Source organism: Pongo abelii, chromosome 10 (assembly GCF_028885655.2).
Source record: "Pongo abelii isolate AG06213 chromosome 10, NHGRI_mPonAbe1-v2.0_pri, whole genome shotgun sequence".
NCBI lineage: Eukaryota > Metazoa > Chordata > Mammalia > Primates > Hominidae > Pongo > Pongo abelii.
In genome coordinates, this window is record NC_071995.2 from 68,301,408 (window position 1) to 68,318,916 (window position 17,509).

The 17,509-nt window shown below is 33.2% G+C and overlaps 1 protein-coding gene across 4 annotated transcripts in view; it reads left to right on the top strand.

Annotated features, from left to right (window-relative positions):
• Positions 1 to 17,509, top strand: part of CNOT2 (CCR4-NOT transcription complex subunit 2) — a 109,253-nt gene that overhangs the window by 62,011 nt on the left and 29,733 nt on the right. For all 4 annotated transcript variants that reach the window (XM_024256270.3, NM_001133145.1, XM_054526505.2 and 1 more), the window contains 2 exon segments: positions 5,112 to 5,234; positions 13,379 to 13,445. In XM_024256270.3, coding sequence (XP_024112038.1) covers positions 5,112 to 5,234; positions 13,379 to 13,445 — 190 coding nt within the window.

The window sequence follows — 17,509 nt, forward strand, 5'->3', positions numbered from 1 at the left end:
CCTAATTGCCATTCATCCTGCCTGTATCAGGGACCACTTTACCCGTCTTCTCTGAAGTTCTTGGTTATTTTATCTGAAGTTTGTTTTTTTTTTTTTGGTAAATTTCTGTGATTATTCTGATTTACCACATTTGGCTTTGAAATACTGTATTTAAATGTTGAGAATGTCCTGCCTTAGGAATTCATAGCTAGTCTAAGCTAAATAATGAAGGAGGAATATACTGGGAAAATCCAGCCAACTTAAGTGGCTCCATTACGTCTTCCAGTTTAATTCTTTATGAGACCATTTCTTTTTGGGGATTCGGTTTGGTACAGAGGATTAGCTTACTTATCTCTGTATTTTTAATTTAATTTAATTTTATTTTATTTTAAGACAGAGTCTCGTGGTGTCAGCCAGGCTAGAGTGCAGTGGCATGAAGATCTTGGCTCACCGCAACCTCCACCTCCTGTGTTCAAGCAGTTCTCCCACCTCAGCCTCCTGAGTAGCTGGGATTACAGGTGCATACCACCATGCCTGGCTAATCTTTTTGTATTTTTAGTAGAGACAGGGTTTCACGTTGTTGGCCAGGCTGGTCTTGAACTTCTGACCTCAAGTGATCTGCCTGCCTTGACCTCCCAAAGTGCTGGCATTGTAGGCATGAGCCACCATTCCTGACCTCTGTGTACTTTTTAGAATATGCTGCTTAGTTCTTATGAAATCAAACGAAAGATTAAATGTCTTGATTAAACGTTTTAGATCTGTGTTCAAAAAAGGTTTAAGAAACATTGGTTTTGCTACATGCATATATTCTTTCTTGGTAAAAATCTCAATTTGTCTTAGAAAGTCTGGTGTGAGTGTCAAATAAAAAGGTGATCACTTAACAAAGTAGATATAAGCCCTTGACTTGTTTGCTTGAATAAAGTTGACAAGTTGTACACACCAAAGATTCTAATGCTGTATATCTAAGATGAAGTCTGATTTAATTTTAAACTACAGCCATATGTCTCTTAACAATGGGAGTACATTCTGAGAAATGCGTCAGGCAATTTTGTGAATGTGGACCATACTTAAACAAACCTGGATGATACAACCTCTTGCTCCTAGGCTATAAACCTGTACAGCATATTGCTATACGAATTCTGTAGGCAGTTGTAACACATTGGTATTTGTGTGTCTAAACATACCTAAACACAGAAAGGGTACAATGAAAATAAGATATAAAACATTTTTTTAAAAAGGTTACAGCTTTATAGGGCACTTATCATAAATGGAGCTTGCAGAACTGGAAGTTCTGGGAAATTCAGTAAGTGGTGTGTGAATGTGAAGGCTTAGGACATTACAGTATACTACTGTGGACATTGGAAACACTGTACACTTAGGCTACACTAAATTTATTTTAAAATTTTTATTCTTTAATAATGAATTAACCTTAGCTTACCGTAACTTTTTTACTTTATAACCTTTTTAATTTTTTAAAATCTTTTGGACTCTTTAATACTTGACTTAAACACGTACAGCTGTACAAAAATATTTTCTTCCCTTATATTCATACTTAGCTTTTTTCTATTTGAATTTTTTTGTTTTTTTACTTTTTAAATGTTTTTGTTTTGTTGAAAACTGATATACACACTCATGTATTTGCTTAGGTCTATCAAGACATCACTAGGCAATAGGAATTTTTCAGCTTGTTTATAATCTTATGGGACCACCGTTGTATATATGGTTCATCATTGATTGAAATGTCATGCTGCATATGACTGCCATTTATTAAAATTTTTATTTACCAAATTAACTTTTTAACGTAAGTTGTAACCAGTAATTTCAATGTATTTCGATATAATTGACATATCCTCTTTGAAATTTATAGAAATTGATTTTTATGTACCCTAACTTCTCTTTCAGGGAGAAGATGGGTGTAGTTCAACCCTTTCATATCATCCATCCATCCATTCCTACTAGTTCTGCCTCAGAGTATATCCTTTATTCAGCTACTACTCACCACCTTATTAGGCCATCATTACCTATCACTGGCCTCCTAATGCATTTTCCTGCTTTTGTTTTATACCCTCTTTAGCCCATTCCTCATGGAGTAGCTAGGACCTTTTTAAGAAAAAAAAAGCCAAATTAAGTTACTCTTAAGCTTCCCCTAAATCCTCTCTTGATTTCCCGTCTAACAAAGAATAAAATCCAAAGTCTCTCAGGCTCGCGAGGTGTACTATATGATCTAGCCCCAACCAGTCTCTCTGACATCAGTTCCTACCCCTCACCACCTAAGTTCATGCTGCTTGAGCCATACCAGTGAGGGGTTTGCTGACGCTCTGAACTGACTCCTTTTCCTTCAAGCATTTGCCTGGTCAGTTACTTCTCTGCTTGTTTTCATCTCAGTTTTATGTTCCCTGATTATTTTTAAATACTTCCTACCCTGTTCCATCATTCTATGTAGAATAAAGGACAGGCACTTTAAAATTAAATAAATCTAGCTTTATGAAAAACCTGTGTTGTCTTTTTCTCTTGTGATTTTGCCATGGATTAGAATTGTCTCATACTAGCACCCATCTCTGGATGGGGGCTTGCATTCATGGGGGAGAGTAAAACACCCTTACTTCTCCCTCCCTCCATCCGTCTCTCTCTCTGTCTCACTCTCGTTTTGTTTTGTTTTTTAATTATTTGCTGAAGTCATGTAAGAATAATTAGTATTGTCACTGATGTGTAATTTCTGTGCCAAACCACACAAAACAGAAATTAAGCTTAAGTTTGGTATATTTTCTCTCTCTCTCTCTCTCTCTCTCTCTCACACACACACACACACACACACACACACACACACACACACACACACAGAGTGACTCTTGAGAAAATCTGATATTGATGGAAAAGGAACATTTCTTCATTTTCTTTCGTCTGGAACATATGTTTAATTTTGCCTTCAAACCAAACCTTTTTGCAAGATATTAAGCATAAAAGTTTTAATTCTATACAGTTAATTTCAATTTTAGAATTCTAGGAGTCTATAATGGTCTTGATGATAAGTGTTATACAAACAGTGTCAAAAGAAGAGTTTATCAATTTGAGCTTATTTATGTGTATAAAATTTGATGAGAGATGCCTTGATATTCACCTGAAACTTTATTGAATTATGTACATTTTATGCATTTTCCATATTTATTCTTTCTTAGAATTAGAGCTCAGTAGTAAAAGTTCTATAAAGATAATTAAATGTATCTTTAACTTTCAAAAAACAAACTTCTAAAATCTTATGTGTAGTGAATCTTAATTTGCAAGCTCCAAAGTGATTTTTGCCACTGTTTCCTTTTTGAAATTACTCACTAAGAAACATCTGTTTTCCCCCTAGTAGGGACTACTTAGGGAGCTGGTGGATAGGCATGCGGGATCCTGGTCTGAAATAACAGAGTTACAGAATAGCATTCTGAGATTCACCAGGAGTCTGCTTCCCAAAAAAAGATTAAGTACCTGTGTTCTAATAAATTGTTAGACCCTTAAAAAATATCTTTGTGTATTTCACACCTCAAGCGATTACTTGCCTAAAAGCATATAGCAAAGTAATAGTTTAGCTGTCCTTAGACTTTATTTTTACCTGACTGAATAGGTTTTCAGACCTCATGAGGAAAGACAGTCAAATAATTAAGTTTCCTACATATTTAACAGGGAACTTAAAATAATAAGAAATATTAAACAGCATGGGCGCCTTCAACAGAGTTCCACGTAAAGTTTGGCCTTTAAAGTCTGCAACATAGTTCACCACGTCTACTGATATGTAATAGTGACTACAGCGTTTTTTGAAATGAGACATGGAAATTGTTCACTTATTTATAATGGAAGAAAATATTCTTAGTCATAATGAATGTACAAGACACATATCAAATTTGAGATGAGTTTTCCCCAAAAATGTACTTGTGAAAAGACATAGTCACCTTGTATTCAAGTCTTTAAAATCTCCCTTCTCATTGACATTGGTTTACCTTGATTTTCAAAGTACCGTTAGGAGAAAGACACATTGACCTTAAATAACTTTAGTCAGTTAATAGTTTTGATAATTTTATAGAGGTCACATTTTAAAAATAATTAAAAATAAAAATTAGCACAGATTTTAATAATTACAGTTGGCCCTTCATACCCACGGGTTCTGCATCTGTGGGTCAACCAGCCGTAGATTGAAAATGTTTGGGGAGAAATAATGGATGGTTGTGTCTGTACTGAACATGTACAGACTGTTTTTTCTTGTAATTATTCCCTGAACAATGCAATGACTATTTATATAGCATTTACGTTGTATTAGATATTATAAGTAATCTAGAGATGATTTAAAGTATATGAAAGGATGTGTGTAGGTTATATGCAAATATTATAAACCATTTTATGTGAGAGAATTGAGCATCCGTGGATTTTGTTTTTTAATCCATGAGGGAAGAGGTCCTAGAACCATTTCTCCACAGATAACAAGCGACAACAATTTATGTTGGTGTGAGCTCAAAATTGCTAATGTTGGATGTTACAAAGACTGGAAAAACAAATGAATAAGCAGGTTATATCATTGAAATAATAACTTTATACCAGTATGATCAATGAAAGATTGTACTTCAGTTACATGAGTGGGTACTTGGTTGAGATAAAATTCTAGTATGCCACTGTATATGTACCGATTCTAAAAACGGTATATTTCAATAAACTTAGATTGTAAGGAAAGATGAATGCTTGGGAAAACAGATAACTGAGAAAATAAGGTGATGACAAATGCACAAATGTGGAAGATGCATGTGAAGATTGTGAATAATTAAACCTAAACTTAATTTTTAAAAAATCTATGTATGGGAAAATGATATTTGGGGTTGCCATTTTTGAAGAGTAAGATATACTTAGTTTTTTAAAAGGAAGTGGAATTGTTAAGATAGGCTTTATGTGATTCTCCTACTTTTAAGGTCTGGAAATAAACATCTAACACTTTATTGTTATAATCAGATTTATGACTTTATCACATGCGCCGCTAGCCATTAGTTGATCAATTTCTGTATCTTAGCAATGCTCCCTTCATGTTCTGTTTTCCACATAGGAGTAAGGTAAAACTGAACATTTTCCAAAGTATTACCCCTGATAAAAGTAATATTTTTATTTAGGTGACAAACAGCATGTTTGGTGCTTCAAGAAAGAAGTTTGTAGAGGGGGTCGACAGTGACTACCATGATGAAAACATGTACTACAGCCAGTCTTCTATGTTTCCACATCGGTCAGAAAAAGATGTAAGTTAATCAATTATGTTGTATTTTTTTCAGCAATGTAAGTCTGTGTCTGGGTTCCTGAAAAACAGCATATCAAGTGCAGAATACTGTCTGTGGTTGAGTGACAATCTTTTCAGCATAGTGCTAGTCCCTTTGGTGCTTGTATCCTTTTGGGATACAAAGACAATGAATTTGTATTCTAATGGGGAAAATAAATATCCCATGATTCTCAAATTGGGATATGGTAATACTGTGATAGAAGTACTCAAAGACATGGAGTAAACATGTATAACTTCTAGATCACTGATTTTTTTTGTTTGTTCAATATGGGAAATAACTTGCTTGATATTAAAACAAATGCAGATATAGAACAGAAAGCAGATTTACGCAGACTTGAAGATATAATGGCAAGCTGTAATAAAACTTTATGCTTATTGTGTCATCTAGCTGTAATTCTGGACCTCAGGTGTATCTCTCCTCTGTTCAGCCATAGGGATACTACAATAGGAAAAATTTGGAAGAATTGTATTCAAAATGTGATGGATGACATAGAGATATGAATTAAATGCTTTGGAAGGCTAATAGTTCAATAATCCCATTTGGGATAAAAGGATTTAGAATGCAACCAAGTCATAATTAGCAAATTTATAAAATATTTTAAAAAGAATGTAATTACTAAAATTTTGTTAAGCTACTTTAAATTATACACTATACTCTCTATTCACACCAGTTGCATTCTTATACCTTGTACACCTGCCCAACTTTTTTACCTTTCACACTTTATAAACTTGCTATGCCAAATCTCCTTATGTATAAAACAATCTACTCTAGCTATTAACCTAATGAGATTTTTACTGATGTTTGAAGCATTTATAAAGTTCTAAGATATGGAACAAATGCCCTTGTTTTTCTTCGAAGTTGATCATTAGTAAATCACTTCGTCTTTGCAGAATTTCACAAATCAGCTTAACCTGCTAGGTTTATGTTAGGATGTTTGTTATTCTGTTTTTGTATTTTCCTTTTTTATTTTGATTTGAACATTCTTGTGTCATTTTGGAAACAAACTATCAATGGCATTATTGGGCTTTTTTCAACTAATGTGTGTTGTGGCTTTGTTGATAATTAGTGTGTAGTTTAATAGCTTATGGAATAATGTCATCTATTTTCTGTTATCTTACTGCGCTTTTAGCTATGTGCTATGTAACTTATAATTGAATTATTATTTACACAGGTTTCTATTTTAAGTGTTGACCTTGTAAATAAAGAATGTGGGATATATTTTTGGTAGTATCGCTGCAGAAACAAAAACCTACAATTTGTGTGTATTGCTGTGATTATATAATGAAAGTTAAGTTTGCCGGGAAAATGTTAATGAAATATTTATTACTGATGAAATGCATTTATTCTAATTAGGAAGATAGGAAGCTTTCAGTCTGAAATCTAAAAGTATATAAAGAGAATGAATGACAAAGAGATATATGTCATCTCAAAAGCAGAACTACTATATGTCTACATTTTAAAATCAGAATTAGTATATATACTTACACACATACTCACAAATGTTGGCCACCATTCTGATCCAGTTGGTTGGCACAGAAGTAACAGAATGGTTTGATTCACAAAACCTTTTTTAAAAAACATTAATTAAAAACATAGTATGGCATAGGAATTAAGAACTTGGACTCTAAAGCAATACAAATATGTGTGTTTGGATCCTGACTTTGCCTGTTAGCAAGAACTTCTCCAAGTCTCAGTTTCCTTTTGTGTAAAAATAGGAGTAATAATATATTAGCTACCTCATACATTGGCTGCTGTTGCTGTTACTTTTTTAAAATTACAGAATAGCACAGGTAAATTATACAAATTTTTAAAAATACGCTTGAAGAAAAATTACCTATAATGCTATCAGAAATAATTGCTAAAATTCTAATTTTATGCTTTAAATATTTTTATTGGAAAATACACAATTATTTAAATCTTCTAGGTCATACAGACATATTTTCCATCAAAAAGTTTGTACCAGTTTTTACTGTAATCACCACTCTCCATGCCAATAAGAATACCAGCAATTACATTGAAGTCTTTGCTAATAGACAAGCTTATTTTCATGTACATACAGTAAAACATCATTAATTTTACACACACACAGTGTGATGTGTCTTGTCCATATAGTTATTGCTCATTTGTATTTCTTCCTTTGTGTACCTTTTTTGTGTCATTTTCTGTTTCTCTATTGAGATCTTAAGTCTTACTAGTTTGCATTCTCCATGTATTGAGGATAACAACCTCTTGTCATTCATTACAAATATTTTCCCAGTTTTTCACCTTTAATTCTTGGTATTTGTAGTATACGTATATTTGTCATTTTAATTAAATGTGATCCATCAGTCTTATTTTTAAATGGCTTCTGTTTTCGAGATCATACTTAGGAAGACATTTCCCAATTACTTTCTTATAATACTTTTATGTTTTGTTCTTCACATATAATTTATGTCCATTAGAAATGTGTTTTGGTTTAACCTGTGAATTGTAGGGTTCCAAATACTTTTTTTTTCTACAAGCTTCTCCAATTGCCCCGACACCATTTATGCTTTAAATCACAGGTCAGAAAACTTTCCCTTAAAGAACCAGATAGTAACTATTTTAGGCTTTGTGGACCAAGAAGCAAAATCAAGGATATATATAAAATCAAAACCTATTTTGTATAATAGGTCTTTATATAACCATCTGTAATATAAAAACTTTCTTAGTTCATGTATCTTACAAAAAGAGGCAGTGTGCTGGATTTGTCCTGCAGGCAATAATTTGCCCACCCGGGTTAGATCATTAATTTATGGCTAATTAAAATATCCCTTTATTATATGTACTAGTGTCTCATACATTCTTGGGCTTGTTTCTAAGATCTTGTTCTGTTTACCATGCTGATCCTGTGTCAGAACTACAACATAATTGAATTGCCATAGCTTTGTAGACCATTTTAACATCTTGGGTAATAATCTTTGACATCCTTTTTTTAAAAAAAATGGTTTTTGATTGTTGCACATTAATACCAATATAGATGGTTTTTCAGAAGGGTATTTCTCCCTTTAATCTTGTTCTTTATGCGTTTTAATAGGGTTTTGCAGTTGCCATTTTCATTGCATTTTTCAGATTGGTTTTTACTGACCTATGGAATACTTTGTGTAGTTATTTTATAACAAACTGCTATGTAAAACTCTTTTATTAGTTTTTGGTGATTGAGAATGTAGGCCCTGGAAATCCTACTATTAAGTTTTTATGTCAGCTACCTGATTTGCTAGCTGTGTGTCTTAGGACATCAGTCTCTGTATGTTTCAGTTTTCTCATCTGTAAAATAGGAACAATAATAGTACATAGCTCATGAAGGATTTTTTTTTTTTAAGTGGGAGAATAGTTAGTGTTTGTGAGGGGGGCACTAAAGTGACTGCTGTAATTAAGACAGACTGTAGAAAATAGGTTAGCAATGAATATTGAAAACCTTTAAAATGTAAACATTCCTTGAGTCAGTCATATGTCTTTCCGTAAATTTGTACTTCAGCTGTAACCTGACATTCAGACAATATAATGCCGTACTTGTTTTTAATAAAAAATTTGAGTCGCAAGTGTTTAAGGAATTAACTACATTGAGTATTACACTATTTTTCAAATGTTCCTTATGTAAGCTTAAGAATATTTTAATGAAAATTATTTGAAATACCTAGTAGATGCATATCGTCAGTTACCTGATTTGTAAGCTACCCTGTTCTGTGACTTAATGACTATTTTATTTTACTGTCTGCCTCCTCCCTTGCCCCTTTTCTCTTTTGTTCTTGTTTGTTTGTTTTTGGGGATATTTTGAGACAGAATTTCGCTCTTGTTGCCCAGGCTGGAGTGTAATGGCGCCATCTTGGCTCACAGCAACCTCCGCCTCCTGGGTTCAAGCGATTCTCCTGCTTCAGCCTCCTGAGTAGCTGGGATTACAGGCATGCGTCACCACGCCCAGCTAATTTTTGTGTTTTTAGTAGAAACGGGGTTTCTCCTTGTTCGTCAGGCCGGTCACGAACTTCTGACCTCAGGGGATCTGCCTGCCTCGGCCACCCAAAGTGCTGGGATTACAGGTGTGAGCCACCGCGCCTGGCCTTGTTCTTTTTAATGTATTACCTTCTCATAGTTTTCTTTTTTTGTGCCTGTTTGCTAGATTTCGTTAGTTTCATGTTTTAAGTCATCCGTTTTCCAATTTTAAAGGTTCTTTAGCTTCTATCTAGATCTGGAACTCTATGTGTGTGCATGCATATGCTTTCTTCCTTTTTCTTTGTCTCTTTTTCTCTTTGTAGATATGGTACAGTTAAAAAGTCATAATTCATTTGTGGCTTTAGTCCTGGAATAATAACATAGTGCTAGGAATTATGTTATCACCATAATTTTGAGTATATTATACAGAGTCTTTTAAAAATAATATTTTAAAACTTAAATATCATTTTTAATTGCTGTCATGGTCATGGAATTTTTATTTAACAAAATTTTGTTGTATTTCCTTGCAACAATTTGTGGATTTCTTTGACATTCTGTATATTAAAGGATAAAGAAGTTCTGTGATGGGTTAGGGAAATAACCAGAATCACATTACTGTTTTCTTCTAGTTGCTTCCTGGTTTTTATTGTTGTTGTTTGACTGCAGTGTGCAGTGTAGATTTCTGAGAGATATGGAAGACCTGATTATTATGATGATTTTAGAGTGTGCTGTAACTTGTTGTTTTCAGCATTCTATTAATCTTTTTCTACCTTTTGCCACTCTTAAGAGCACAAGTTCTACGCCTTATTTTACCTGGAATTTGTGAAGATAAACTTCTTTCTTTAGCCCCTTGGGCAAAAAGTTATATAAATTAAGGGTATTATTTAATACATTTCTCAAGAGTCTGAATGCCCCCTCTCAATCCTGTTAATGAGAGTTCTGCAACTGAGGGGAAGATTAGATTATTAGCAGCTGCTGCTACCATTTATTGAGCACATACTATATGCCATATCTTATTTCATTTAACCTTCACTTCAGCTCTGTGAGGTAGGTAGTTATTTTCATTTTATAGGAAGGAAACCAAGTATTGGCTGTTCCATAGGTAAGTGGCAGAACCGGGATTCAAACCCAGATTATTTCTGACTCCAAAACTAGGCTCTTTTTACTGTTTTCTGTTAATAGTATTTACTTTTCTGTCAGAGTATATTTCTTGTGCATTTTCTATACTCATAAAAAGCATTTCTGTGACATTCACATTTCTTCACTGTGTGTTAAATCCATTTTTAGCACCGATTTGTTTCATGAAATATTGCCTTCAGAATTTAAAAGTACAGGTTCTTAGGGATAGATTTTATAAGAAATTAGATATTTGCATTTTTGACACATTTTGAGGCAGTAATTTTAAGATATGTCCGTATAGCTGATCGATGCTTATTTTACATGAATGTGTTGAAGGTTATAAACTCTTAAATTTAACATTAAACTACTTTTATTATTCCTGTAAAGCTGTGTTTACTAACCACCTTCATGTAGTGGCACATAGAGAAAATCGTATTTAATATTACACACTGTGGTAAGTGGATCAGCCTACGGTTCTTGATCTCAAGTAATTGGCCTAGGGACCTACCGCCTCTTTACCTTCATGCTCTGCTTCCCCTCCCTACTTACTCCCTTCTCCCATTTTGAGAGGGCAGGTAGATACCCAGGCATACTGTAACTCGTGGATGTATCATCAGTGTGAGAAAGTAGACTAAAATGTGTGTTTTCTGGAGTTAACTATTCAATAAACATAAATATCTGATGAAAAAGGTTTTAAGTGTTTTGTTTGACAGTATTCACATTATGGATTGTTCTAAGTCCTGCATTTATGTTGGCAACATCTTATATTTGCAGCCTTTAGAAACAACTGTACTTTTTCATTTATAGCTTATAATGACAGAAAATCATGATTCTTAAGAATTTTATGTAAATATTTTACCTCCTTTTTTTGATGGTTGATTTGTATTACTATTAGGAAAACCAGATTTTAAGATATCAAGCATTATTTGGAATAAAGGAGGCCACTACACAATCATAAAAGAAAACTTACTAAAAAGGATAAAACTTCCTTTTTTATTTTTTAATTTTACTTTAAGTTCCAGGATATGTGCACAGAACTTGCAGGTTTGTTACATAGGTATACATGTGCCATAAACCTTTTACCTTCTGTGATCAACTAAAGCTTTATTATATATTCTTGTTCTTGCAATTTGGAAATGAACTTTTAATATACCTACAAAATATTTTCAGTTAATGCAGTAACAGTAATCTATAATACCTAAGAAAAGAACTTATCAGGCATCTTTTGATCTGTTGCGTTATAATTGGGAAAGAATATATAGTTTAATTGTATAGATAAAGAATGTTAGTTTAATTATCTAGGTTGCATATCCTCTGGATTTGGGAGGGAATATTTGTAAGGTTTGATTTTTTTTTTTTGTTTTTTAGAAAAATCACTACTGTCTTATTAATATTACTGTTTTCTTTAGAGTGGTGTATAACTCAGCCCTACCTCAAGAGTGACTGATGTGTATCATTGGTCTAAAACTATAGTTGTGTAAAAAATTTTGCAAACTTTAGTATAATTAAAACAACTTAGAATTTTGACATGAAAATAGTATGAAATGTATATTGTAAAACCTCTACTGTTTAAATGTTTCACCTCAGCACCACAAGACAGGGTGAGAAAATAGAAAAAAACAAACAAAAATACATGTTTCACTTCTTGGTTTTTCGAACTGTGGTCAGTATCAGCATGATTTTTCATCCCTAGAAACCACAGATCAGCCTCTGATAGTTCTCTCTTTGTGAGTCTCCATCCACCTCCTTTTCCCATTATACCCCAGCTAGTCAACAGGACATAAAATAACTGTTACTTCTACCACCAGAATGCCTCTTATTTTTAGTCTCACTTCTGCTGTTGTTGTTTAGTATCTCAACATATCCCATTTCTGCTATTAGAGTTATCTTCCCAAAGCTCATTTTGATTGCCACCTTCTTGCTTAATATTATTTTTCTTTTTATTGCTGTAGTTGGTAGCCATTCTTGTATGACATTTATTTCGCATTCTTCTGTGCCGTAACATGGGTGAGCTTTATCTCCTAATAGAGGTGAACTTTATCTCCTTTCATAGTTATCCTGTCACCACTGTTTATGTTCTCTAATAATATTACAAACCTTTATTTTTTTTTAACAACTGGATACTGGCTTTTTGTGTTCAATTTTTAAATTTTTGTTCAATTTTTTTGAATTTCAATAGTTTTGGGGGTACAGGTGGTTTCTGATGACATTACTAATCTTTATTACACTTATACTCACTGCATATTCTTGAGGGAAGACCCCTTCATTGTATGTACCTAAATGTTACCACCCTATAGAGTATTCCTGATACCTTTGTGTAGCTCCAGTGATGTTTCATGTTTCCTTTAGAGCATTTACCACACTGTGCCTTAAAATATAATGAGTTGTATAATTCATTCTCTTTCCCCACTAGATTGTAAGCCCCTTGATGACATGGCTCACATCTTATTTAATTAGGATGTTTTGATGGTTGCCTAATATAAGACAGGAAATACACAAATATGCACACACATATTTTCATTTACTCAGCTTCAGTATTTACTTTGAGTATATAACACTGCTACATTCGTTTCTATGAGGATATATAAAATGAATGTATGTTCTATGAACATAATATATCTTCAAATAATTTACATCTACAAGGAAAAAAAACATTGATGAAGTAAATTCAAAGGCATTGTTCAAGTGCCATGAAGTTCATATCACAAGTATATAAATTATATACCATGTCTATATAGTTTTATTTTTTTAACTTGCTAAGTGAAATAGTAGTGCTGCTGTAACTCAAGTTAGTGTGACTTTTAGAAAACTTATAGGATTAAAAATTAATTTCATTTCCACAGTTTGGTTTTATCCAATTGTGATATTCTCTTAAGAAACATGGAATATATTATAGAATGTTTGTTCTTTGTTTTTCTGAAGAATGAGAAAAAGTGTTAGATTTTCACATTTATGGTATGATTTACAGATTTGTGAAGTGTAAATGCAATGCTCTGCTCTGTTTTCTTTATGCTCTAATATAATTAATTTGTTTCTAGATGCTGGCATCACCATCTACATCAGGTCAGCTGTCTCAGTTTGGGGCAAGTTTATACGGGCAACAAAGTAAGAATTTTGTATTTATTCTGGGATACTTTATTTAAAGAGAAAAATAAGTAACTACCAAATAAAGAACAACCAGTACTTCCTTTGTGGGTTTATTGTATGACTTAAAAGGAAAAATGTTTAATTTTCAGAGTTTTATTTTTCTTACATAGCAAAACCTCATTATTTCAGACCTTATTGATCCTAAGGTTGCTATTACTTGGATATAGCATAGATTGAAATTTATTTCAACATCTTTTATATCTGTAAATTTTTTGCAGTATTTTTGAAGAGTTTGCTAAACTAAAAATAGACATTCTCTGTGTTTTCAATTAAAGGAAGTTAAAAGCTCTTTTTAGTTTATTTGGCTACTGTGTGTGTGTGTGTGTGTGTGTGCGCGCGTGCGTGTGCCTGTTTATTAAGTAAACTCATTACTTAGAGGTTTGTAAAATGTTCTTTGTTTTACAAGTATTTCTTAAATATTTCTTTTGCTTTAGCTCAGTCTGGATATAGAATCTAGATTTTTGACTCACAGTTTAATGCTTGTTCGTTTTGCAGGCTTCTACTTCTATTTTTTAAAGTGTTGTAATACTTTTAAAGCGCTTAGCACAGAGCCTAGTGCATAGTAAGTGCTCAATAAATGTTAGCTATTATCACATAAAATTTTTATAAAACTTAAACAATAAAATATCTTTATATTTTCTCAAATTAACTTCCCAAATTGTTAAATATTAGTATGATTTTATCATCTCTGTTAATGTCAGATCTGTTGATCTCCCATTTCTGTTAATCTCTGTTAATAGAAGGGAATTAAAAGTGTTATAAATTCCCATCAGACATTATAGGATAATTGAATAACTGAAGAAGACATCTGATGACTATCCTAACCAGTTTCAAGTAAAAATCAATAATTTGATTTGGAACTCTCCCAGTATAATGAAAAGCAAAGTTTTGATAGGTATCATAATAGTTTGTCATAACAATTTACCTTCCAAATTGATTCAAAGTGGGAGGATGAAACTTACTTCGTATACAAGCATGGTTTCCATTTACTTTTTTCTATCTTTTGTGGCTTTTCTCTTTTTTGCTATGGAACACAATTTTGTTAATACAGAATTAGTAGACAGAAGTTATTCTGTATTAACAGTTTCTCCAATTAAACCAAGAAACGTATTTTCAAAGCTTATTACATAAAAAAATTGTTTATCTACAATTATTTATCCTAGTTGTTGAAGGACTATTATTAGCTAGTAATTTATTCTGCTTACCCTGTGTTTTAGTATGGCTTTCACCCTTCTGGTAACCCTTACTATAGAAATATCTGGCTATTTTAAAGCTACCTTTTATTTCTTTAGAGCAACTGCAAAGAACTTACTTTATCTTTTGGAAGACCACCGTTTATCACAGCAGAAAGTAGATATGGATTGGAGAAAAACTGTATTTGAGAAACTAAGGTTATTTTGTAAAGGATAATGGCAATTACTATAGTTATAATCAGCTATCTGGATTTTTTAAAATTCTGGTCTAATTTTTTTAACTTACAAATATGAAATTCTAACTGGGCTAAGATATGGAATGGGTTAGGTTTAAAATGCAGTTATATCATTGGTATGACAGACATTTATGTTTTTGTTTTTAAGGACATACAAAGATTAATACATGAGCAAATTTATTTTCATTAGAAAAAGAATTTTTAAGGTACTTACTAGTTTAAAAAGAAGCCATGTATGGCAAACATTTTCCATTGGAGTTCAGTATATTAAATAGCTATATTCCTGTAACATTGGTGAAGCAACATTTTGAATGTATGGCTTACTCTTTTAAAATGACATTTTAAGTGTTAGATAGAGTACAGAAAAATTGAACCTTAGATCAACTGGAACTGTAATGTTTCAGGTCAGGGTGTAATTATTTCCTTCCAAGATATCGATCTAGAAGCTATAACTAGTGGAAAAAGAAAGAGTCTAGGTTGCCAATTTCTATGTGTTAGGACAGACCCAAGAAGGCCAAATAGGTCATTCAGCTGGTAGGTAATCTGAACAAACACCTTGTCAGACAGCAGAACACAAGCTACCATGTGGGTCTTGAGGGTTAAGGTTTTAATAATTTAAGTCAGAATGACAAAACTTAAGGGACTGAGTTAAATGAAGGATGGAGAGATAAGGAATTAGTAGGTGAGTGTAGATTAGAGATATTATTATTATGGTAACTTACTGTAATTGCACATTGAGATTGGTGTAACTAAAAGTTCGTTTCCCAAGTGCATTGAGTACCACTATTAATTCTGTTCAGTTGGCAAACTTTAATTGTAATTTGTGCCATTAAAATGTGAGATCTACTATCTATTGTGTGTTCTTGATGGTTAGAAAGGTTAGAAGTGGAAGAGATACAGAAGGAAGAGTGCCCTCTCTAGAAGAGTCACTGAGATTAAACAAGAAAGGGAGTTGGTCTTGGAATAGATACAGAAGTACTTAAACTTAGATTTGGCTAGATTTGGGTGGAAGTGATTATGCAGTGCCATGAGGTAGCCAGAAAATGCTGGAACAGAGACCTGTATGGTCTTCGGTTCTAGTATAGTATGATTGTATCCAAATATGTAAATAATTGGACTTTTCATCCAAGAATTCACATGAATACTGTACATGGAATGATAACTATAGAAACCAATGAACATACTTTTGTATTCAAGTTGCATAATGTTTCCTATTTGTTATATTTGAGTGTGTGATAAGCTTTCAGGTGAATTAAGTCCTCACTTAACATAAGTTTTTTGAAACTGCGACTTGAAGCAAAACTACATATAACAAAACCAATTTTTTGTTCTCATCAACATTACAATGGAATGATGTTGAATGAAACAACACTATTCAAGGACCTGCTGTATGTTTTTTTGCCTAAAATCACAGTTTCCAAGAATGATCAGTGGCATTAAGTGAAGACTTACTGTACACCTTATAAGCTTCAAGACCCATGAGCTCCCTTAAGCTGTCTCCTAGATTAGAATCAACAGGGAACCAGGAATTAATTTCTCCTGGATAGTCAAAGCATTGGAATTAAGTGGTTGATAGTTGCATTTACCTTTTCTTAGTTACCAACAGGATCTAGGGCCTTGTAAGATTGGAGAAAAAGGAAACTGTCATTTACTGAGTGCTTTCTGTGTGCATATTATCTTATAGGCACCTAGCTTAGCAAAATATCTGGGTGAATTCATTATACAAATTTGTGTCTGAATTCTCAGAGGACCCAGGCATCTAGTTGGAAGAGGAGCTAAATCTAAGTTCTGGACTCCTAGCTTGAGAACAATGACATAGTCTCATGCTTCCAGCAGACATGTCTTTGGCCTCCTGCTTTAAGAACACCTATGTGAAAGCTACTTGCTTCATAGAGAACCCAGAGCACAGGTGGGGTGGTTCAGAAGTGATGCTATCAGCTATGTAAATAGGTGCATGACATATTTTGGTTGCTTTCGGAAATTGTAGGACCATTGAACAGATACTAAATGCTTAGTAGTAAGTACAGAGTGCTCTAGGATTTCTTGCTCTTTTGAACAGATGTTTTATAGTTGGGCAAGATAGGACATATTTATATGTAAAATATTAAATAACAGCCTATGATGCTAACACATAGATTAAAAGATACCATGTGCAGAATGGTGTAGACAGACTTTTAGGGAGCAAATTCTGTCTATACCATTCTCCTTGAGGAGAACCAAAAAAAAAAAAGGTAAGCTATAGTGGTATGGAAAAGCTTCAAAAAGCAGGTAGGAATTAAAGTTGACAAATACTTATGGGTCCCTACCATACATGTTGTGCCATTCTAGATACTGCAGATGTGTGGTAGAAGAGATCATCCTCGTTTATGCCATCTCTGCATAGTGTACCTACTGCTATGGTGTTGCTGCATTATTTATTGCATGTCTTCGTTGCCTTTGTATCCTCTGTACCTTGCATATGACAAGCACTCAGTAAATCTTGAATGCATGATGAACAAGAGGCAGTCTCATATAATCTAGTAGGATAAGTACACAAATGATTTTACTATGTAGTAGAGTAAGAAGTTCAAGGTTATTTGGGTATTTCAGACGA